The 25485-nt window shown below is 34.3% G+C and overlaps 2 protein-coding genes and 1 pseudogene across 2 annotated transcripts; all 3 read left to right on the forward strand.

Annotated features, from left to right (window-relative positions):
• Positions 1-360: 360 nt before the first annotated feature.
• LOC132172193 (germin-like protein subfamily 1 member 17) lies at positions 361-1130 on the forward strand (annotated as a pseudogene).
• Positions 1131-12053: 10923 nt separating this feature from the next.
• LOC132171272 (germin-like protein subfamily 1 member 17) lies at positions 12054-13006 on the forward strand. Its single transcript, XM_059582554.1, has 2 exons — positions 12054-12229; positions 12335-13006. Exons 1-2 carry the CDS (start codon positions 12103-12105, stop codon positions 12868-12870), a joined length of 663 nt encoding a protein of 220 aa, XP_059438537.1. The 5' UTR covers positions 12054-12102; the 3' UTR covers positions 12871-13006.
• Positions 13007-20382: 7376 nt separating this feature from the next.
• On the forward strand, positions 20383-21318 carry LOC132171330 (germin-like protein subfamily 1 member 17). The gene is made up of 2 exons (XM_059582621.1): positions 20383-20558; positions 20664-21318. Exons 1-2 carry the CDS (start codon positions 20432-20434, stop codon positions 21197-21199), a joined length of 663 nt encoding a protein of 220 aa, XP_059438604.1. The 5' UTR covers positions 20383-20431; the 3' UTR covers positions 21200-21318.
• The last annotated feature ends 4167 nt before the right edge of the window (positions 21319-25485 follow it).

The raw sequence follows: 25485 nt of genomic DNA on the forward strand, positions 1-25485 counted from the left end.
GAGTGCTTCGGTTGCCAATTGACTAAAGAACCATTACAAATATCATACGGCCTTGAAGTGGCATGACCCAATTAAAAAATGACAACTTGTCAATTATTTGTTGAATTAAGCATAAGAAGAAGTAATCAATTGAGAAGAATAAACCAAAGCAGGTTAAAAGTCTACAGTACTTGTTGATGACCTTCGTCCTTATCACATTAATTCGATAACCAATGAAGTCTAAAGACTTGGTGTAGCAGAACGAATGACCATTTCCATATTGGTTCTCTATAAATACACATGTTTCCCATACAAGATATATCACCTAGACACCCATCACCATTAAACCAAAATAGTAGAGAATACAGAGCTTACTTAGATATGATGAAAGGAGTTTATTTCCTTGCAATTGTGGCTCTTTTGTCACTTGCATCCTCCCTTATCTCTGCCTTTGATCCCAGCCCTCTTCAGGACATCTGTGTTGCAATTGATGACCCCAAGTCTGCTGGTATATATATAATTATGCTCATTACTTTTTGCTTACAAGCATTACTATACCATTATTGGTTTCTTACTCATCTTGTATGCATGTAATCTATTGTTTCCTGCAGTGTTTGTGAATGGAAAATTCTGCAAGGATTTGAAGTATGCTAAGGCTGAAGATTTCTTCTTCCCTAGGCTCCAAAAGCCTAGAAATACTGATAATAAAGTTGGATCGAATGTCACTACTATGAATGTGGAACAAATACCAGGCCTCAACACTCTAGGCATATCTTTGGTTCGCATTGACTATGCACCATATGGCCAAAATCCTCCTCACGTACACTCACCCTCGTGCTACTGAGATTCTAGTAGTCCTAGAAGGTACTCTGTTGGTTGGCTTTGTCACATCCAACCCAGATAATCGCCTTTTCACCAAAGTTCTAAACAAGGGAGATGTCTTTGTGTTCCCAATTGGTCTCATTCACTTCCAGTTTAATGCGGGAAAAACCAATGCAGTAGCCTTCGTTGGTTTGAGCAGCCAAAATGCAGGTGTCATCACGATAGCAAATGGTGTATTCGGATCTGATCCTCCCATTAGTCCTGATGTTCTTGCCAAGGCCTTCCAACTTGACAAGAATGTTATTGAAAATCTTTGGGAAAAGTTCTAATTGTACAACATTTAGAGTAACTTCTGAAACAATTATGATAATTGCCTCATTCCATCATATAATATTAAAATAAAAGTTTGTTTATGTAACACTTTCTAGGTAGAGTTGGAATATAAAATAATATTGACTTTTGTTGAGAGTGCATATCTCTCTATATATATATACATACAATATCCTAAATAAACAAATGATATAAAGATATAAAGAGTCTATTCTAATTTTTGTCATATTAACCACTTATGTCACGCATACATATCAGCCTATGTATTCTTTATTTAAATTTTAACTAGGAAAATGTCTTTTTTTTCAAAAAAAATAATAATAATAATAATTTCACACTTTTTTCGAAAGTCTTCATCAACTTATTTAAAATTATTTTCGAGTTTACTAAAATAATAATCCTCAAACTCTGTAAACGATTTGACTTGCCACTTCCCATACCCAACAATACAGACACTTATTCTGCACAAATGGTAACAAGCATCAGAATAGAATGTTCAGCCAAATTCATAGATGCATATTGTAAGAAGTCAGAAAAATACCAACCTCTGCTATAACAATGGCATGAATTTTGACATGCAAACTCCCAACATGAAGTTCACTTCTTAGTGCATGGAGAAGGGATTCAAGAATGAAAGAAAATTGATCTAAAGTTATAGCCCAGCTTCTTGGTTACGCATATACAATGCACCTCAAACTGATTAGAAGCGCATATTTAAGAAACTTATAATGCAATGGAAAATTAAATTGATACAAAAGTCGAATGAAGAGAGAAAAGCTTAAAACGGTTACATCTTGCTCTTATTCTTTGATGATATTTTCAATACAAAAACTCCTATTTGTAGGAGAATTGGGGTCGGTAAGATAATACACGTATGGTAGGTGAAAATTATTTAAAAAATATAAAGAATATATGTGAAAAATATATTAAGGCAAAAAATAAAAACTAAGACTTCAAGGCTCCATATATATTTAGAACGTATTTTGTCCCCCTTTCAAGTGCTAAGGGTATATGACAGAATAGTCCCCATAATACAATATAGGAAAAATATATGAAGGCAAAAAAACTAAAAACTAAGACTTCAAGGCTCGATATATATTTAGAACGTATTTTGTCCCCCTTTCAAGTAAGGGTATATGACAAAATAGTCCCCATAATACAATGAATCCTAAGAGTATGTTCGAGATTGTGTTGAGAAGTAAAACTTTTAAAGTTTAAAAGAGCTTTTTAAAAAAAAAGTTTCAACTTTAAGTTTTTCTCAAAAGTCCATTTTGACCATTTTTAGAGTAAAAAGTAAAAAAAGTATTTTTGAAATTTTTTACGAAACATGTCAGCTGTGAGTTTGGCACAGCTTTCTACGAATTAAAAGTACTTTTTAACTTCCCTAACACAATTTCAAACATGCTCTAAGCGTTGCACTAAAATAACACTTTTTAGAGTAACAAGAAATCACCCTTTTGGAAAATTGCACAGCAAATTTGTTAGAGACAAGAAAGAAGCTATATGATTGTGTTTTTCTGAATATGACTACGAACCTGTTTAGAATCGTATTTGAGAAATAGAGCTTTTAAGTCAAAAAGAGCTTTTGGGCAAAAACTTCATTTTTAAGCTTTTGCCAAAAGTGTTTTTGACAATTTTTAGGCTTTTTAGACCTTTAAAAGCGCTTTTAATTAATTTTAACAAATGAGTACTTTTTTTCAAACGGACTTTTGAATGTTAAAAGCACATTTAAGTCTTTCAAACGCAATTTCAAATAGGCTATAAAGTGTCATATTTATAGTGATTTTAGACCACTTTCTTTTTTACTTTTTCAGAAAATAATATCAACCTACGATTAGGAGGATATGAGAAGAATACCATGAAAGCACATAGCATTCCTCAATTCGAAACTACCACATCCAACTTAATAGCATATTAGTATCTTTTGTAACCACAAAAACCTTAAATAACATATTTAATCTCTTTTGTAACCACCAAATCAAATCTCTTTTGTAACCTCCAAATCCTTAAATAAAATATATTTCACAATTATTTGAAATAAATAAATGTAACAATTACCCATTATTTCAAATAATTTTGAAATTGGTAAAATAAAACTTTTTTGCATTTTTGGCAAAATTAAGTTGCTTCAATGAATGTGTCTTTTGGGCTTGAACCTCCACCTAGTGTAAATATATCAAGACTATGCCAAGTTGATCAATGAGCTAATCTTGAACTAATGACCTTATTAGACTAGTCAGATATTCCATTATGATTCTCCAAGTGTTTCACTTAGCTTGCACTTTTATGGCTCTGTGCAATATTAAAGTTTTTCTATTCTTTAGTCTTCTCATATTTATTATTTAATCTTCTCCATTTATATATATTGTGATGCCCCAAACATTTAAGAAATGCATTTAACCACCATTAATCAAATTTTATAAAACACACACTATTTTAAAAGATGGCATAAAACATTTTTAGAAAAATCCAAATATCTATTTTAACTTTTACCTCCTCACCGAACGTTCGTCCATGGACCACCAAACATTCACTTAAACCCTAGCATCGAATGGTCCCCTGTGGACCATTGAACATTCAATAAAAAACCTAGAACTTTAGTACAATAGTACACCGAATGCTTGAGAATAGTATACCGAATATTCAATGATCTCTAGATGCAAATTTAACTTATTGGCAACCTCTTCCAGCCTTGTCCACCAACTACTCCTACATAAACCCACCTCACGCAACCCTTCAGATCACACATAGCTTCCATGTTGCACCCTACCTCAATTTTGTGAGATAAAGGAATTTTAGAGAGAAAAAAGGATTGATCTTTGTAAAGTCAGAGAATTTGAATATTTTCCACCTTACTATAATCTAGCATAGGCTGATGATATTTATAATATGAAGAGCTATAATTCAAATGTACAAAATAATCTTGAGATAATGTAATCTATCTATACAGTTTCAAATATGTAATTATCCTATTCTAAAGTGTTTCAGTTGCAACTTGTTATCTTGAGTCTGTGTAGATAAGACTGGAGATTATATTGTGAGAGTATTTATCCTTTTCACTCCTCCTCAAGCTCAGTGGGGGTGAAACAACTCTTAGCTTGCTTACTAGATTTGAAAACCGGATTGAGGATAAAGGCTTGGTGAAGATATATGAGACTTGGTCTTTAGATGAGATAAACCGAACGTCTAGAGATTTTGAAGCTACCATATCCCTAACAAAATGAAAGTCAATCTCTATGTGTTTGATTTGAGTATGAAAAAATTGGATTGGTTAAGAGATATTTGGTGCTTATGTTGTCACACCAGAAGACTGGAGGATGTGAGACAGCGATCCCCAATTTGCATAAAAGGGATTTTAACCATGATAATTTTGTTGCTGTGTTTGCTAGTGCCTTGTATTCAGCTTCCGTACTTGACCGAGCCACTGTTGCTTGCTTTTACAACTCCATGAGATGAGATTTTTTCCTAGAAATACGAAGTACCCTCCAGCAGACCGACGGTCATCTTGACACCCAGCCCAATCGGCATTAGTGAATGCTTACATGTTATTGGATGTGGATTGCATAATTTTTAAACCAAGAGGAATGGTTTCTTTTAAATATCTTAGTAACCTTTTTTGTAACCTGCCAATGAGGAAGTAAGGGTTTGTGCATGAACTGTGACAATCTGTTCACTGTGAAAGCTATGTCGGGTAATAGACAGATATTGTAGAGCACGAATCGTACTTTGGTACATGGTGGGATCTGAAAATACCTCACCATCAAATGCAGATAAAATAACTGAAGTAGACGTAGGAGTGCAAATAGGTTTTGCATCTGCCATTTTTGTTCTCTATAAAATGTCTAACATATAACGATGCTGAGAGAGATGAACACCATCTGGTAGCCGTAAGACCTCAATTCCAAGAAAAAAATTTAACTCACCCAAATCTTTTGCTGCAAACTCAGAGGCCATGCTATGGAGTAAGTTATCAATTTCTGATGCAACTGAGCTAGTGATAATTATGTCGTCGACATATATAAGAATATATATGGTACAAGCAACAGATTTATATATGAATAGAGAGGTGTCTGATTTTGAAGCCCTAAAACCAAATTCTAGTAATTTATTGCTTAACCTAGAAAACTAGGCCTGTGGTGCCTATTTTAGGCCATAGAGTGCCTTTTTCAGTCCACAAATATAGTTAGGGAACTAAGGGTGAGCATATCCAGGGGTTGGGACATATAAACTTCCCCATATTAGTGACCATGCAGAAATGCATTTTGAATGTCAATTTGTCTAAGTGACCAACCAAATGAAATTGCAATAGACAAAATTAAGCTTATCATTGTTGGTTTGATTACCGAGCTATAGGTTTCTGAGTAGTCGATTCCAGCTTGTTAATGGAAGCCTTTTGCCACTAAACGAGCTTTGTAGCAATCAATTGAGCCATCTGCTTTCCTTTTTATGCAGAATACCCATTTGTATCCAACTATATTCTTGGTTGTGGAAGCAGGGACTAAACACCAGGTGTGATTCTATAAGAGTGCATCAAACTCAGAATTCATGGTTGTTCTCCAGTGAGAGTCCGTGGGTGCCTGAGTGTAACATGTGGGTTCTATAACATTGATAGCACTGTCAGCCATGAGCATGTCGAGATGGGTATTTTATGGATCCATAAGGAAAAGCTTTGGTTTGTTAATATTATTTTTTGCTCATGTGAGCATTGGGTGGGTATTTACTAGTATGGGTGATGCGGTGGAGGGAGGGGAATTTTGCATTGGTTCAGGTTCAAGGGACGGTATTATTCGAAGAGGCATTCTGAGTTATTTTTAATAATTGAAGAGGAAAAAGATGATGTGGAGAGTGGCTGGTGAGTTGGGACAAAGTCACGTGAGTGGGTGTTGGTTGAGGCGTGGGCTATGTAGAGGAGTGTGTCACGGGTTGGGTAGAGGTGTGCATGTGTTGAGATGTAGTTGGAGGAATGTGTGGGCGCATAGATTGGACTCTAGTTGGAGGGGTATTTTCGTGTGAGGCTTGGACTCTAGCTGGATGGGTCTTCTCTTGTGAGATTTGGAATATAGCTGGATGGGTATTATCTTGTGAGATTTAGACTCTAGCTAGGGGTGTGTTTCCATGAATGGGTGGAGATGGGGATAAAGATTGTTGGATAATAAGATGAGCTCTTGGATAAATATGGGTATTATTGTAAGGATTTTGTGTTTCATTAGGTAAAGGAGTTAGGAGGGGAAAAACAGTTTCTTTGAAAACAACATCTCTTGAGATGTAAAGACGACCATTTTTGAGATTGAGACATTGATAACCCTTATGACATATACTATAAACCAAAAAAAATACACTGTACAGATCGAGGTTGTAGTTTTTGAGATTTATATGGACAAAGATTTGGCTAACAAGCACACCCAAAAATACGTAAAAGTGTGTAATTCGGAGAATTTTTGAATAAAATTTCACAAGGAGATGAATTTTTCAAAAGAGGTGTAGGCATGTGATTTATGAGATAACATGCAATTTGAAAACCTTGTTCCCAACATTCAAATGGAACATGAGTATGAGAGAGTAGAGCTAATCCTGTTTCGACTATGTGACGGTGTTTGCGCTCCACAACACCATTTTGTTGTTGTGTGTGTGGACAAGAGAGACAATGAGAAATATCCAAATTTGTGAGAATTTTATTGAGGGAGCGATATTTGCCTCCCCAATCAGATTGAATGATTTTGATTTTTGAGTTAAAATACCATTCAACATATTTTTGGAATTTCAGAAAAATAGAGCAAACGTCACCTTTGTGAGATATTGGAAATAACCAAGTATAATGACTATAGGCATCAAAAAAGGAAACAAAAAATTTATTGCCATTTATGGAAAATATAGGAGCTGGTCCCCAAACATTAGTGCATATCAACTCAAGAGGATGATTAACACGTGTTGAAGACGAAAAAAAAAGGAAGATGTTTGCTTTTTGACATGTGACAAGCAGAGCATGTCAAAAGCTGATTATTTGAAGAAACTGGTAAATTAAATTTAGACAAAACAGTAAAAAAAATGCAAAAAAGCAAGATGCCCAAGCCGTGCGTGCCAATTTTGAGGAGACGTGCGTTTCCCAACAAGAGCAAATGTAGTTCTGGGCAACACATAGGATAAATGAGATTGGATTGCGGACGAAGAGACATACGGAGATGGACGACTAGGAGAGACCTTGACTGGGAACTTGTATAGCCCACGATCATTCAGGCCTTGAAGAAGAATTTTTCCCAACCCCTGTTTCTTCACAAGAAAATACCAAGGATGAAACTCAATGAAAGTATTGGTCTTAAAAGTGAATGTATGAACATGTAATAAATTTTTTGTGATGGATGAAACATGTAAAACATTGTGCAACAGAACAGATGCATTAGGAGAGGATAGAGTGGTGTCACCCATGTTTTAAATGGTTAAACCCATACCATTACCCATATGGACTAGGTCAGATCCAGTGTAGCTAATGGATCGGTGGTTGAGATTATTGAAATTGGATGTAAGGTGATGAGTGGCACCGGAATTAGGGTACCGGTTTTGGTCTAGGCTACCTGATGAAGTTGACATGTTGGCTTGCACGAGGGGATGAGGCTCTCGGGTAGTGGTATGCTCTTCATAGCATTGGTAGCAATCAATAGCAACATGACCCAAATGATTACAGATCTGGCAAAGAGGACGTGTGGAAGAAGATCCATAGTTGTATGAGCCATGGCTAGTTGGGAAGGAGCCACGACCATTGCCATTGTAGCCGCCACGGTTGAAGGAGGAGCCATGACCAGAGTTGTTGTAGTAGTCTCCACCGTTACTATGACCATCACGGTGAGGTGGATTTTGGGAGGCAAGATGCACAGCTGCATCTGAGATGTCCATGTCTGATTGAGTGTGTGCAAGACGCAGCTCGTGGGTCAATAGGTGACCATAAATTTCTTCAATGGAAAGTATGTCAACTTTTGTTGTAATAGAGGTGACAAAATGGTGGTATTCTGAACCAAGTCCAGCATGTAGGAATGATTGTTTCTCCAGGTCAGTGAGAGGTTGATCGATGGTTGCAAGGGCGTCGATGAGAGTCAGAAACTTGTGGAAGTAATCCATGACGGATAGATTTCCTTTCTTCAAAGTGGCCAACTGAAAGTGCATGTTTAAAATACGTGCTTTGGATTGAGACACAAAGAGGGTCTCTAGTTTGGTCCAGGCTTGTTTGGACGTTGTGCATCTTGCGACATGAGAAATCATCTTCTCCGATATGGCAAAGGTGAGGAAGCCAAGGATGATTTGATATTGCATCTCCCAGTGGAGACAAGCCGGATTTTTCGTAGTGGAGGAGATGTGCTCCTTTATGGTGGTGATGGAGGGCGGTGGACATGGAAGAGAGCCATCAAAACATCCAAAAAGATTACCCCCTTTAAGATGTGGAATGACTTGGGGTAACCATGTAGGGTAATTTTCTTGAGTGAGTTTGGTGAGGTTGAAGTTGGAAGGTAACAAGTTGGAGAATGGTGGGTTCGGCTGCTATTGATGAAGAGTAGCATATATGACGTGAGGAGAAAAAAAAATTATGTAGGAAAAAAAAAATTGCAAAAGGAGAGAAATTTTGACGTTAGTCTTTTGCTAGCTCTGATACCATGTAAAGTTAGAGAAGTTGAATATTTGCCACCTTGCTATAATCTAGCATAGGCTGATGATATTTATAATATGAAGAGCTACAATTTAAATGTACAAAATAATCTTGAGATAATGTAATCTATCTATACAGTTTCAAATATGTAATTATCCTAATCTAAAGTATTTCAGTTGCAACTTGTTATCATGAGTCTATTGAGACAAGACTGGAAATTATCTTGTGAGAGTATTTATCCTTTACAATCTTGTGAGATAATGTAATCTATCTATACAGTTTCAAATATGTAATTATCCTAATCTAAAGTGTTTCAGTTACAACTGGTTATCTTGAGTCCATTGAGACAAGAGTGGAAATTATCTTGTGAGAGTATTTATCCTTTACAATATTGGTTTAAAAAACACCCTCTTCAAGGTAAGTTTTGAACCTCATTTCATTTTCGTGTTATTTAAATTCTACCTGCATGATTTGACATGTTTTACGAAAGCTTTCAACATGCTTTAATAGTTTAATGAATGTCCCCTTATTTTGAAGTAAATAGTTTTCAAGGAAGTCATGCACACACTCTTGTTTTCTAAGGTTTGACATGTTATATGGTTTGATATGATTAGTTGATCTATTAGTAGCATTGATTAGATTAGAACATTGGTTAGTTAAGAGTTTTAGAGTTTTGCATGCATTTTGGTGCTCGCCAAATGTTTGACCCTCGGTAACCAAACAATCGATCATTATAGACCGAACAATCGATGTCGAGGCTGCACGTTCGATAATATCCAAAACTGTCTAATTAGGGTTTTATCGAGGTTTAGCATTGCATGCATGACATAAGTTATCGATATATTACAAATGACATTAGACTATACTTCGCAATAGCCAGGAGATGTCAAAATCTAAGGATGAGCAGATAAGGTAAGTAAATACTTACAATTTTTTTTACTAAAAAAGTGTGATATGTTATGAGCATTCTATTTCTAAAATACCTAACTAATTGATTAATGAGATGTATCGTATGACATGGTAAACCGGTACGTGCGATTTAATGGCCATGGGCTTCGGGTGTGTTTATATGGGTCTTGAATCCAATGGTTGTTCGTGACCGGCACAACCATGTTTGAATAGCGGGTCAGTACAGGACGTACATCATTAATAACGTGGCCACCCGATGTCGAACTCGTTTAGGGTGCAAGTTTTATGGACAACAACGTACAATATCCGGGGTACAGGTATTGTATTCCAAGTCCCTTGATACAGCGCCAACTTTACTAAGAATGAATAGTATCTCGTGCAGACCAGGCAAGACAACTAGGACTTATATAAAGCATATCTTCTTACATTAGAAATATTGGTGATTGTCACTAGGATTATGCCGAAATCTCTCAAAAAGTAAAACTACATTTTTAAGGTTTGGTAAGAGGGGCAAAACATATTACATTTGTGAAAACTCACGTTTACTATTCGAATGCATATTGTAACTCACAAGCTCATTTCATGATCAACCGCAAGGTTTACTTACCAAGTCGTCGACTTATTTAGTTATTGTGATTTACAAAGTTTGCACAACTAGTCATTAGATTGCTCGCTAGGATGAGGATGCCAAGCAAACATTTCTCCGTACCAGGTTTGACCGGTAATTTGTAGGGGAAAGTCCACATATCCTCCTCAAACTACCACCCAATTAACAATGTCCCTCCCAAATTACAAAAAATTGTCAATGTTCTCCCAATGACAAAACTACCATTAGTAAAGTAAAAACAAAAAATACCAAAACTTCTAAAAAAAAAACCTAAAAAAATAAATAAAAAATAAAAAATAAAATTCAAAGGGTGGCAAATTTTAAACTAAAAAAAAAAAATTTTTTTTTTTTGTTATAAAAATTGAAAATTTTTGCATTTAACTTTTTTTAAAAAAAAAAATTATGTTTTTCAAAAATTAACAATTTTCGTTTAAGAACATAAAAATTTTCACTTTCTCAAAAAAATAAAAATAAAAATAAAAATTATTATTTTTAAATAAAAATTTCAGCTTTAAAAAATATATATTCATTAAAAAAATAAGTTTTTAAACGAAAAAAATTAAAAACTTTGGTTAAAAAATCGTTATTTTTAAATTAAATTTTTTTGTTTAAAAAAATATTATTAATATTATTCTTATTATTATTATTATTATTATTTTAAATTTATAGTGGTATTTTTGCCTTACGGAGAAATAATAGGGGTATTTTTATCTTTTTTCTAGCTTTGGCGGGACATTGACAATGTTTTGATAATTTGGGAGGGAGGATATTGTCAATTGGGTGGTAGTTTGAGGGCGTATGTGAACTTTATCCTAATTTGTAGTTGGAAGCAAGCATAACAAATTTTCTCTAAACTTTGACGATTAGCCCAACATCCATCGGGTAATTCCTTCTGATCTGTGGTTTGTTCCCCACTTATCAGTCTTTGGTGGGATATTACTTGGCCTTTGGTTTGGTTGAGCTAATAATTAATTAAGTTTAAATATATCTACATGCAAAAATAAATCACGTCTAGACTTCACCTACTACCACCCATGAACAACTCTTGTCTAACCGCATTAAAAAAATAAAAATAAAATAAAATAAAATTCAACCACTATATATTACGTCAAAAAATCTTATGGTCAGGCGTGTTAACCAAGGTATCTCTACCTAGAATCATGCAGCAACGGTAAAGACAGCCAATGCAACAAATGGTGGAGTAGATGGTGGCCGGAGTAGATGATACTCATGAAGAAACGGCAATGACAGCCAAGCCAAGGAAATAAATTGTAGAAAAAGAAAGTTTGGCTAACTAGCTCAACCGGCCATCTGGTACTCCATTTATATCAGACGAAAAAGCTCAAAATTCCATCTTAGTACAATAAATAATGTATTTAACGAAACTAACTTTGATTTATATATCTTCGGTTGTTCTCTAGCTATATATGATTATGCTCCACCAAGATGCGAATTGTTAATTGCGAAAACTATATATACGTCAAAAAACGAGAAAAGAAAGAAAACAAAAATGTTAATTGCGAATTGACTTTTTCTAAGTGTGATCAAGTGGGAAACAGCTTTGTACCTACGTGCATGTTTTTCCCAGCAATCGAATTAGAATGGGAATGGGAATGGGAGGTGAAAAGTCTACACTAGTTGTTGAAGAACTTCGTACGTCCTTTCACATTAATTCGATAACCATTGATGTCTAAAGACTTGGTGCAGCAGAAACAATGACCATTTCCATTTGGTTCTCTATAAATAGGCATGTTTCCCATACAAGATATCTCACCCATCACCATTAAACCAAAGTATTAGAGAATACGGTGCTTACTTAGATATGATGAAAGGAGTCCATTTCCTTGCAATTGTCGCTCTCTTGTCACTTGCATCCTCCCTTGTCTCTGCCTTCGATCCCAGCCCTCTTCAGGATATCTGTGTTGCAGTTGATGACCCCAAGTCTGCCGGTATATATATTATTATGTTCATTACCTTTTGCTCAGAAGCATTGCTATTGTTATTGTTTACTTACTGATCTTGTATGCTATCTTGCAATCTATTGTTTCCTGCAGTGTTTGTGAATGGAAAATTCTGCAAGGATTTGAAGTATGCCAAGGCTGAAGATTTCTTCTACTCTGGGCTTCAAAAGCCTGGAAATATAGATGACAAGATTGGATCGAGTGTTACTACTGTGAATGTGGACAAAATACCAGGCCTCAACACTCTAGGCATATCTTTGGTTCGTATTGACTACGCACCATATGGCCAAAATCCTCCCCACACTCACCCTCGTGGTACTGAGATTCTGACAGTCATAGAAGGTACTCTTTTAGTTGGTTTTGTCACATCCAACCCCGAGAATCGCCTTTTCACCAAGGTTCTAAACAAGGGAGATGTCTTCGTGTTCCCAATTGGTCTCATTCACTTCCAGTTCAATGTGGGAAAGACTAATGCTGTAGCCTTTGCGGGTTTGAGCAGCCAAAATGCAGGTGTCATTACAATAGCAAATACTGTTTTCGGCTCCAATCCTCCCATCAATCCTGATTTTCTCGCCAAGGCCTTCCAACTTGACAAGAATGTTATTGAAGATCTTCAGAAAAAGTTCTAATTGTACATCATTTAGAGAAACTTCTAAAACAATTATAATAACTTGCCTTGTTCCATTATAATAATATTAAAATAAAAGTTTGTTTATGTAACACTCTCTAAGTGGAGTTGAAATATAAAATAATAGACATTTGTTGAGCGTGCATCTCTCTCTCTCTCACTATATATATATATATATATATATATATATATAACAACCCAAATAAACAAATGAGATAAAGATATAAGGAGCCAATTCTAATTTTTGTCATATTAACCACTTATCAATTTTCCAAAATATTTTCCACCATCTACGCATTCATATCAGCCTTTATCTAAATTTTAACTAGAAAATTCACTTTTATTTATTTATTGTAACTACACACCTTTTTCAAAAGTCTTCATCAACTTATTTCAAATTATTCTCTACTTTACTAAAATAATAATTTGTTTGACTATTTTCTATTCACTTTTTTTTACAAAATCAAGGAATTTTAAATTGAACTCTTCTCATTCCATCACTATTAACATAAAAATAAATAAATTAATAATTTACTGATGGTGGACTCATATCATAATCATCCCTAACACAATGGCAGAGGCTTATGCGGCATAGAAAACAATATGTTTTTGAGGCGGAAAGTCGGTTAGTAAAATTCTATAACCACCTATGCGGTTAACCAACGACTAGCGGTTAATAATCCTAATAAATACTAATCACTTTTTTATTTTATTTTTTTAAAATAAAAGGTTAAAATTAAAATTTTAAAAAAAAAAAAATCAAAACGACGTCGTTTCATATACTTTTAATATATATATATATAGGTGGTTACCAGTTACAGATTTTTCTTAACATCTATTAAAAGCGGTTAGCAGTTAAGGGTTACTGCCGTTAGCGAGTAGCTTTTCAACCTTCGTATTTTTTGGCAAAGATTTGAGACTATGAAATGTTATTTTGGAAGGTAATGCTTTAAAGATTGTTCATGCTTTATTCGGAAGACCAATTGTGGAAATATATTGTACGCTGGTTAAAGATGCGAAGATTGTTTTGCGCAGTATCCAATTTTGGGTCATAATACATACAAAAAGGTAAGCAAACATCTGTTGGCAAAAAGGGCGTTCAAAACATCAACGTATGAAATTTGGATGGAAGAATAACTTGATTTTATTCATGAAGTTGTACATGTTGAAAGTTGTATCTTTGATGCTTTTTTTTTATTATTTTTGACAAAATCTTTGATGCTTTTTGAATGAATCAGATTTCACTTCCAAAATAAAAACATTTTTCTTTTTTTTTGTCTTCTTTCTCAGGGATAATATTTGGGACCTAGATTACATCTAATTAAAGCATTCATAATGGGCTAGCTAAATACTACTTTTAGTCAAGTTTGGTCTAATTAATTTACAAAAAACACAAAAAAGCGCCAAAAAACTCCCTACTCCCCTCCCTATATTTAGTTTTGTCGGAAACTTCTACCCGCATCTGAAGAGCCAAAATTCACTCCCTACTTTTTTAATTTTTTTTACTGTTATTTCCCCTCACTCTCTCTCCACTTTAATATAACACACTTCTTACTTTTAACTCTAGATCTTGCTACAACACATTCTAAAACTAACAAAAAAAAAAAAAAAATTGAACAAAAGTAGAGAAATATATCAAAGAGTAATTGTTATTTGGTTACTTTTAAAAGTGGCACTTCAAATTTGAAAAAGTAAACTTTTTCCACAAATCTATCTTTTATTTGAGGAGCTCACTAGGGAAGGCTTACATCTAATTAATTAGTTTACAAACTAAACACCTCCACCTAATTAAAAATTTGAATAGTCCAAATTTATAGTGTGTTTGGGATTGTGATTTTATAGACAAAAGTGTTATTTTAAACCGAATCATAGAAAATAAATTGTTTGGAATTACATTTTCAAATAACTACGATTTGAAAAATTAGAAAATTTGCATTTTCAAATTAAGAGTTACTTCTATCAGGATGTAGTATAAAACTCCCTTTTACAGCCTTCAATAGAAACTTGATACATTAGATAAAAACACCAACTACAATGGAAACGAAAATACTACATCTTAAACTCAAATCAATGTTGTGAACATTTTCATTCATTCTAACCCAATGCCATCACCCACCATCGAAACCCCCACCCACCTCCAAGCCCTTAACACCAGTGTCTTCAAAATCAACCAAGACGGTGGGTCCAGTGGTTTTATCAATCGCTATTTTGTCTATGAGGTATTTTGTCAAGGGAAAGCAAAATTATTTGATGTGAATCGTTATATTATTTTTTGATGTTTCAAGCTGAGGTGTTTGCTTCCTATTAAAGGGTGCAAAATACTCCGTTTACACCAAGACCTAATTAAAGTTATTCTCTTTCAAATTACGAGTAAGGAGATGCTTTTTTAAAAAAACACACAATTTTAAAGGTGAAACTATGATTTTAAAGGTAAAACCACGATTTTGCCGAGCATTTAATTGCGTTATTAAAAATTATATTTTCAAATTGCATATTAAAAAATCGCACTTTTTAAAATCACAAACCCAAACAAACTCTTAATTTTAAACAAACGATGGCAATGATTCTGAAAAGCATAAGGACAAAAAGTTGTTGAGGATGAGAGCATATGCTCTATGCATCTAGGCCCATTGATTTTGTTAATGAGCACAATGTAACCCTTAAGGGTATTCCGAGTGGTGGACGTAGGTGTCTAACACCGAACCACCCATAAAGTTCTTTGTGTTATTTTCTATATTGCTTCCTCTATTATTTACACATCATCATTAATTTAACATAGTATTAGAGCTAAAGGTCCTGAAATAGAACCTTGACTCTGTCAAATCAACTAATTTAAATTTAATATTACACTTATTGGGTCCAACCTATTAAAGGGGGGTTCGAGTCCACACGTAATGGCGGATCCATAAGTTTGTTTTACCAGGGGCGGAAGCAAATTAATAAAATAAAAATAATAATAAATTTTTCCTCTTATATATTATTTTTATTGTAATATATAAAAATATGACAAACACAATTCAAAATAAAAATTATAATACAATGTGTGTGACAAGAAGTATATATATTAGACTTCATAAATATATGTCATAATTGATATATCAATAATTTAACATGAAAGCACTAATACAAAAGTATAAAATACAACGCGTCTAAAATTGTAATTGCGTTTTGGGAAAGCACTATTTAGTGTGCACTACTAATAGCCTATTTGTGTTGTGTTTAGAAATAAAATTGTTGTTTATAGAAAAAGCCTTAAAGAACTTTTAGGAAAATACAACATTTTCAAGCTATTCCTAGAATGCAATTTTGAAAGTTTTAAAAGAAAAAAGTGTTTTTAAAATATTGTTAGCAAACCAATATTTTGTTGTCTAAGAGCATCTCCAGCAATTGATGGCTATTTTAGCCACTCAAAATCTATCGTTTTTCATTTTAGCTACTAGTGTTTTACTACCTCCTCCACTAGAACATGATTAACATCTATTCTAACTCTTTACTTTTTAAAAAAATTATTTTTCTATTGTTATTTTTATTATTTTTTTTATCCTAGATTTTATCCTCTCTCTCTCTCTCTCTCTCTCTCTCTCTGTTGGCAAACCAGAGATGTGACGTTCTCCTCAAATCAAACCATAAAATGCTGGGCTAAAAATTTGATAAGACCATCTCTCATCTCATGATGGGTTGGAGAAATTAGAAATGAGCTAGAAATGGAGAAAAGCAGAACGAAGAGGGACGATGGGCGTGAGAGATAAAATCAAGAGGGAGACTGAGACAAAGAGATTGAGAGAGAAAGAGAACAAAGAAGACGGATTAGGAAAGAAAGTGGGAGACCATTGAGAGCGGAAGAGAGGGACGATTTTTCGAACAATAAATGGGTAAGTTTCGAATCATTATTTGATTTTGATTCTTGATCTTGAAATGGGTTTGTGTTTCTGGGTACTCTTGGAATGGGTTTGATCTTGGAATGGGTCTATCAACAAGAAAAGAACCAGTGTCCAGAGAAGAAAGGAGAAGAAACTGTCAACTAGAAGAGAACTAGTAGGGGCAGGAGAATCAAGAGCACGATTGCAGGAGAGGCGGGAGAAGCAAGAGCAGGGGCTAAGGTCAAACAACCAAAAAATTTACCATAGAAAAAACATTTTCCAAAAATTTAGGAGGGGCAGGCGCCCCTGCATAGCTCTACGTGTATCCACCCCTGCCCACACGTGAGAGGAGTGTTAAAGTGTTGATTAAGTGAATAAATTTATCTTTTCCTATTTATTAGCTTAAGATTTTGGGACAAATGGTGATTTAACAGATTTATAGAGATTACTAAAGATTCAAACTTGAAGAGTTTGGTAAAACAAAGCCATGGCCGGTTGCTTGCATGCCAGCCAACCACCCCAAATCCACCCGAGAAGTGCCAGGGAGCCGAACAAATGAACCCAGAAAAATTTCTAAACTGACGTGGCAGACAAGGGAAAGAAAATTGCATTTTTTTAATTTAAAAACCCTTGCCACGTCTGTTTGGAAATTTTTCTAGGATCATTTGTTTAGCTCTCTAGCACTTCTCCAAATCACCCAATTGGCAATTAGAGTGGTGAAAGAAAGAGTGTGTCATAATAAGACTTATGTGGGTGTTGCTTGCATTTAACTCAAGAACCTCATTTCATTTTTGTGTTATTTATATTCTACCCACATGATTTGACATGTTTGACGAAAGTCTTCAACATGCTTTAATGGTTTAATGAAGGTCCCCTTATTTTGAAGTAAATAGTTTTAAAAGAAGTCATGCACACACTCTTGTTTTCTAAGGTTTGACACGTTATATGGTTGGACATGATTAGTTGATCCATTAGTAGCATTGATTAGATTAGAACATTGGTTAGTTAAGATTTTTAGAGTTTTGCATGCATTTTGGTGCTCGCCAAACGTTTGACCCTTGGTAACCGAATGTTTGATCATCATAGACGGAACAATCGATGTCGAGACCGCACATTCGATAATATCCAAAACTGTCTAATCAGGGTTTTATCGAGGTTTAGCTTTGCATGCATGACGCAAGTTATCGATATATTATGAATGACATTAGACGATACTTCGCAATAGCCAAGACATGTCAAAATCTAAGGATTGGCAGATAAGGTAAGTAAATACTTACAATTTTTTTCACTAAAAAAGTGTGATATGTTATGAGCCTTCTATTTCTTAAATAACTGGATAAATGACTAACTAATTGATTAATAAGATGCATCATATGATATGATAAACCAGTACGTGCGATTTAATAGCCATGGGCTTGGGGTGTGTTTATATGGGCCTTGAATCCAATGGTTGTTCGTGACCGGCACAACCATGCTTAATTGGCGGGTCAGTACAGGACGTACATCATTAATAACGTGGCCACCCGATGTCGAACTCGCTCGGGGTGCTAGTTTTAGGGACAGTAGGGTACAATATCCGGGGCACAGGTATTGTATTACAAGTCCCTTGAGACAGCGCCAACCTTACTGAAAATGAGTAATATCTCGTGCAGACCAGACAAGACAACTATGACTTATATAAAGCATATCTTCTTGCAGTTGAAATATTGGTGATTGTCACTAGGATTATGCCCATATCTCTCAAAAAGTAAAACTACATTTTTAAGGTTTGGTAAGAGGGGCAAAACATATTACATTTGTGAAACTCACGTTTACTATTCGAATGCATATTGTAACTCACAAGCTCATTTCTTGTCCAACCGTAAGGTTTACATACTAAGTTGTAGACTTACGTCGTTATTGCGGTTTACCAAGTTTGCACAACTAGTCATTAGATTGCTCGCTAGGATGAGGATGCCAAGCAAGCATTTCTTCGTACCAGGTTTGACCGGTAATTTGTGGGGAAAGTTCACATACCCTCCTCAAACTACTACCCAATTAACAATGTCCTCCCCAAACTACAAAAAATTGTCAATCTGATGTGAATGCATTAAAATTAAAAAGTAAAAAAAAAAAAATAAAAAACTCTAAAAAAAATCAAAATAAAAAAAAATAAATAAAGTAATCCAAAATTCAATGGGTGTAGGTTAAGATTCAAAAAAAAAGATTTTTTTTTTTTTTTAAGTTATAAAAATTAAAATTTTTTATTGATTTTTTTTTTTTTATAACTTTTTTTAAAAAAATAAAAAATAAAAAATTAACAATTTTCGTTTAAGAAAATAAAAATTTTCATTTTCTAAAAAAAAAATTATTATTTTTAAATAAAAATTTCCGATTTAAAAAATATATATATTCATAAAAAAATTCATTGTTAAACGAAAAAATAAAATAAAAAATTTTTACTCAAAAAATCGTTATTTTTAAATTAAATTTTTTTTGTTTAAAATAATAATAATAATATTATTATTATTATTATTATTATTATTATTTTGAATTTATAGTGGTATTTTTGCCTTACTGAGAAATAATAGGGGTATTTTTATCTTTTTTCTAGCTTGGGGGAGACATTCATAATGTTTTGATAATTTGGGTGCGAGGATATTGTCAATTGGGTGGCAGTTTGAGGGTGTATGTGAACTTTATCCTAATTTGTAGTTGGAAGCAAGCATAACAAATTTCCTCTAAACTTTGACGATTAGCCCAACATCCATCGGGTAATTCCTTCTGATCTGTGGTTTGTTCCCCACTTATCAGTCTTTGGTGGGATATTACTTGGCCTTTGGTTTGGTTGAGCTAATAATTAATTAAGTTTAAATATATCTACATGCAAAAATAAATCACGTCTAGACTTCACCTACTACCACCCATGAACAACTCTTGTCTAACCGCATTAAAAAAAAAAAAAAAAAACAAAAAAACAAAATTCAACCACTATATATTACGTCAAAAAATCTTATGGTCAGGCGTGTTAACCAAGGTATCTCTACCTAGAATCATGCAGCAACGGTAAAGACAGCCAATGCAATAAATGGTGGAGTAGATGGTGGCCGGAGTAGATGATACTCATGAAGAAACGGCAATGACACAGGCAAGGAAATAAATTGTAGAAAAAGAAAGTTTGGCTAACTAGCTCAACCGGCCATCTGGTACTCCTCCATTTATATCAGACGAAAAAGCTCAAAATTCCATCTTAGTACAATAAATAATGTATTTAACGAAACTAACTTTGATTTATATATCTTCGGTTGTTCTCTAGCTATATATGATTATGCTCCACCAAGATGCGAATTGTTAATTGCGAAAACTATATATACGTCAAAAAACGAGAAAAGAAAGAAAACAAAAATGTTAATTGCGAATTGACTTTTTCTAAGTGTGATCAAGTGGGAAACAGCTTTGTACCTACGTGCATGTTTTTCCCTGCAATCGAATTAGAATGGGAATGGGAATGGGAATGGGAGGTGAAAAGTCTACACTAGTTGTTGAAGAACTTCGTACGTCCTTTCACATTAATTCGATAGCCATTGATGTCTAAAGACTTGGTGCAGCAGAAACAATGACCATTTCCATTTGGTTCTCTATAAATAGGCATGTTTCCCATACAAGATATCTCACCCATCACCATTAAACCAAAGTATTAGAGAATACGGTGCTTACTTAGATATGATGAAAGGAGTCCATTTCCTTGCAATTGTCGCTCTCTTGTCACTTGCATCCTCCCTTGTCTCTGCCTTCGATCCCAGCCCTCTTCAGGATATCTGTGTTGCAGTTGATGACCCCAAGTCTGCCGGTATATTTATTATTATGTTCATTACCTTTTGCTCAGAAGCATTGCTATTGTTATTGTTTACTTACTGATCTTGTATGCTATCTTGCAATCTATTGTTTCCTGCAGTGTTTGTGAATGGAAAATTCTGCAAGGATTTGAAGTATGCCAAGGCTGAAGATTTCTTCTACTCTGGGCTTCAAAAGCCTGGAAATATAGATGACAAGATTGGATCGAGTGTTACTACTGTGAATGTGGACAAAATACCAGGCCTCAACACTCTAGGCATATCTTTGGTTCGTATTGACTACGCACCATATGGCCAAAATCCTCCCCACACTCACCCTCGTGGTACTGAGATTCTGACAGTCATAGAAGGTACTCTTTTAGTTGGTTTTGTCACATCCAACCCCGAGAATCGCCTTTTCACCAAGGTTCTAAACAAGGGAGATGTCTTCGTGTTCCCAATTGGTCTCATTCACTTCCAGTTCAATGTGGGAAAGACTAATGCTGTAGCCTTTGCGGGTTTGAGCAGCCAAAATGCAGGTGTCATTACAATAGCAAATACTGTTTTCGGCTCCAATCCTCCTATCAATCCTGATTTTCTCGCCAAGGCCTTCCAACTTGACAAGAATGTTATTGAAGATCTTCAGAAAAAGTTCTAATTGTACATCATTTAGAGAAACTTCTAAAACAATTATAATAATTTGCCTTGTTCCATTATAATAATACTAAAATAAAAGTTTGTTTATGTAACACTCTCTAAGTGGAGTTGAAATATAAAATAATAGACATTTGTCGAGCGTGCATCTCTCTCTCTCTCTCTATATATATATATATATATAACAACCCAAATAAACAAATGAGATAAAGATATAAGGAGCCAATTCTAATTTTTGTCATATTAACCACTTATCAATTTTCCAAAATATTTTCCACCATCTACGCATTCATATCAGCCTTTATCTAAATTTTAACTAGAAAATTCACTTTTATTTCTTTATTGTAACTACAAACCTTTTTCAAAAGTCTTCATCAACTTATTTCAAATTATTCTCTACTTCACTAAAATAATAATTTGTTTGACTATTTTCTATTCACCTTTTTTAACAAAATCAAGGAATTTTAAATTGAACTCTTCTCATTCCATCACTATTAACATAAAAATAAATAAATAAATAAATAAAAAATTTACTCATGGTGGACTCATATCATTATCATCTCTAACACAATGGCAGAGGCTTATGCGGCATAGAAAACAATATGTTTTTTAGGCGGAAAGTCGGTTAGTAAAATTCTATAACCACCTATGCGGTTAACCAACGACTAGCGGTTAATAATCCTAATAACTACTAATCACTTTTTAAAATATTTAAAACAAAAAAACAAAAAAAACCAAAACGATGTTGTTTCATATCCTTTTAATAAATATAGTATAATACATATATATATATATATATATATATATATATATATTATTTATATACGCGGTTACCAGTTACAAATTTTTCTTAATATCTTTTAAAGTGGGTAGCAGTTAAGGGTTACTGCGGTTAGCGATTAGCTTTTCAACCTTAGTATTTTATTTGTTGGCAAAGTTTTGAGACTATGAAATGTTATTTTGGAAGGTAATGCTCTGACGATTGTTCATGCTTTCTTCGGGAGACCAATTGTGGAAAATATATTGTAAGTAGGTTAAAGATGTGAAGATTGTTTTGCACAGTATCCAATCTTGGGTCATAATACATACAAACAGGTAAGCAAACATCTATTGGCAAAAGGGGCGTTCAAAACATCAACGTATGAAATTTGGATGGAAGAATCATTTTCTTTTTTCTATTCAATATGGGAAAGAGGAAAGGGAAAGAGGTAATTGGAATTTGGTTCCACCATTTCTTTGGGGCTTGTAGGAGTGGTTAAGTTGCTGAACATAATTGTCCCCATTCTTTTTCAAATAATTGTCGTCTGAGAATCCAATCTTTGGTTCCATATATCTTTGAACCATGGAAGAAATATACAAATTGAGGCCTTGTTTGCTTCAAAGAGTGAAGAAATTATTGGAAAGCATATATCATGAAGTCCTAGAAAAGCCAACCCATATATATTTTAGGGCTTATTTGAGATTACGTTTGAAGGGCCTTGAAGTGTTTTTAGCTCTCAAAAAGTCCGTTTGAAGAAAAAAGTACTCGTTTAGTAAAATTAAAAACGCTTTTTTAAGGGTCTAAAAAACTCAAAAATAGCTAAAATGAAACTTTTGCCCAAAACTTTTTTTTGACTTAAAAACTCTATTTTTCAAACGCAATTCCAAACAAGCTCTAAATGATTTATATGAGCAAATATACATTTTACAAATTGGTAAAAAATTTGTAATCAAGCTCGATCAAGGGCCTAATCAAGAATTTTTAAAATTTTCACATATAATACCTACATTAATGTCATATTCTCCCATCTAAAAAAAGCGTTGGGGCTTAATTTGTTTATTTATTTTCATTTTAAAGACTTAACTGTAGAGTATGAGATAATTTTGCCCTATACATAAACCATAAATCCGAGTAAAAGCAAAATTCATTTTCTATTCTTTATTACACGCCAAGATTGATGCTCGATTTTTTCTCTTTTTTTTAAAGGGGAAATCATTCCAATCTCATTGATTGAATGATCACGAACATAAAGCTCTTACATCACAGAGCATAAAGCCCTGAGAAAATCATAGCCGAAGCTACAAGATTACAATATCATAGATACATACATAAGAATCTTACATTCAAGACCTATCTAAGACATCAGCATCCCCTAACCCATGACTAATCTTCAGTTGTAACAACAGGTCTGCTCCAAACAGACTCAATCTAATGCATAGGTAGTAACTCATCCTCCTCGACTCACAAGCAAGGAAATTATTCACATCTTCAACCCAAAAGGCGAGGACCACAAAATATAGGGAAAATAAAGAAAATGCATAAAATCCCATAAAACACCATTGGAGGAAGGCTGCTCGATGATTCTGGCCAGGGCGCAAACAAACCACGTTCAGGCGCGTGTGAGTCACGATCTGTCGTGGGGTTGCCGAAATCAGAAGCGGCAAGAGCCATTGGAAGCAGGCGTGGCCGGTGCGCACTGTTGTGAAAATTTTAATTACTCACAAGTGTACAAATCGTTTTGCAATATAGGGATGCAAGTGCTAGGTCGATCTTATAGGGAATTGTGTTTTTGAAAACATAATTTATATCTAAACTAATTTAATTTCAACCCAGTTCCAAAAGAGATTTGATTTTTGTTTGCAACAAAAAGAAAACATAAACTAAATAAAGTAAAATAGTCAAAAGATAAAGTACTAAAGTTGTGGAATCCACACACACCAAATCATAGCATCATGTTTCATGTTCATCAATATTATCCAAAGTGCTCACAATAGAATCTTAGGTATGTTTTACTTTCACTTCAAAAAATTAATCAAAACCATCCCATGTATCTAAATTACTAGGGATATCCAATTGTTTTATAAATAAAAACACAAGCAATCAATTATGTGAAATTATCTCAAATCATCAAATGTATCCTTGAATCACAAAAGATATACAAGAATCACTCCACAAATTGATTTGAAGTAAAACTATTGAAATAAAAACTCAATAAAATTGGATAACATTAACTTACATGAGAATAATGTTGCTATTCATTGATCCTTAACCTTAGTTGAGAATTTAGCTCTACATGACTATGAAAAATAAAACCTAAACCTAAAGAAAAACTAAAAGGGAGAAAAACTGTGGATCCAAATTGTGTATTTTACTTGAAGGCTTAGAGGTATATTTATAGGGCTTAGGAGAAACCTAGAAGCCCTAGTAATCCTAGGAAATTCGGAGGTCTGTCTCCCAATCAAATTAGGAAGCAATCTTAGTACAAATCGGAATAGGATTCGTTCAAATTTGCATTCTTATATTGCAGGACAATTTTGGCATAGTAAACGTCAAAATTAGGAAAATCCTATTGCACAATAAATTGTATAATTTTGAGTTATATTTTTAATGCCGCTAGTTTCACCTCAATGCAACACTTGAGTGAAAAGTTATGGTCAAAATACCGAGACATATACAGAATCTGAAATTTAAACCCAATCCGATTTTGACTCAAATTAGAGAAATTTCGATTTAATCATTTCCTTGATTCGGTTAAACTTAACCACATCATCTAGGTCTTCTCAAAGTATGCTTTCTTCCAAACTTTGCATTTTTTCCCTTTAAAGTGGTAGTTTTCATTTAGCAACCTACAAAACACTAAAAATATAGAACTAACACAAAACGTTAGATTATGACACAGCTAAAGGATTAACCAATGTCAATTAAGTGGTTCAAATATGTAATATTTGGCACACATCACGTGTGGTGGAAAGGCGCAAGTCGAGGTGGGTCAAATGGAGGGACATAAATCGAGCTTTGAACAGTCCAATCCAAGGCCCCATAAACCCCAAAAAAAGACACGATAGAAATGGTAGATGGCACACCCGGCGCGGTAGTGACCAAAAATAAAAGTAAACAAAAATAAAAGGGAGGGGGGGAAGAGGTGGTAGAGGGGGGGAGGGTGTAGTGACCAAAATAATTAACTAAGCTTAGGTAGCTTAGTTAGTGGGTTAAATTAGGCTTTTGGTCATTAAGGACACTAGAAGGGTAATTTGGACTTTTGGATTGGACGTATGCTAGGGTTAGTCGACGTACGCTTCTGTTTGTAGTTTAGATGTACGCGTGGGGGAGTACCGTACGTACGCTCTGCAAATAGTACACGGACGTACACGGGATCACACGAACATACGCTACTTTTTGTAATACCCTTTGGATAATACGTGGACGTACGAGGCACCCTTTGGACTGTGATGGAAATAGTACCGGACGTACGCTAGGGTTGGCAGACGTCCACTACTTTTCTGGAGAGTTGGTAGAGCCCCTCAACTATA

Source organism: Corylus avellana, chromosome ca2, assembly GCF_901000735.1.
Source record: "Corylus avellana chromosome ca2, CavTom2PMs-1.0".
Lineage (NCBI taxonomy): Eukaryota > Viridiplantae > Streptophyta > Magnoliopsida > Fagales > Betulaceae > Corylus > Corylus avellana.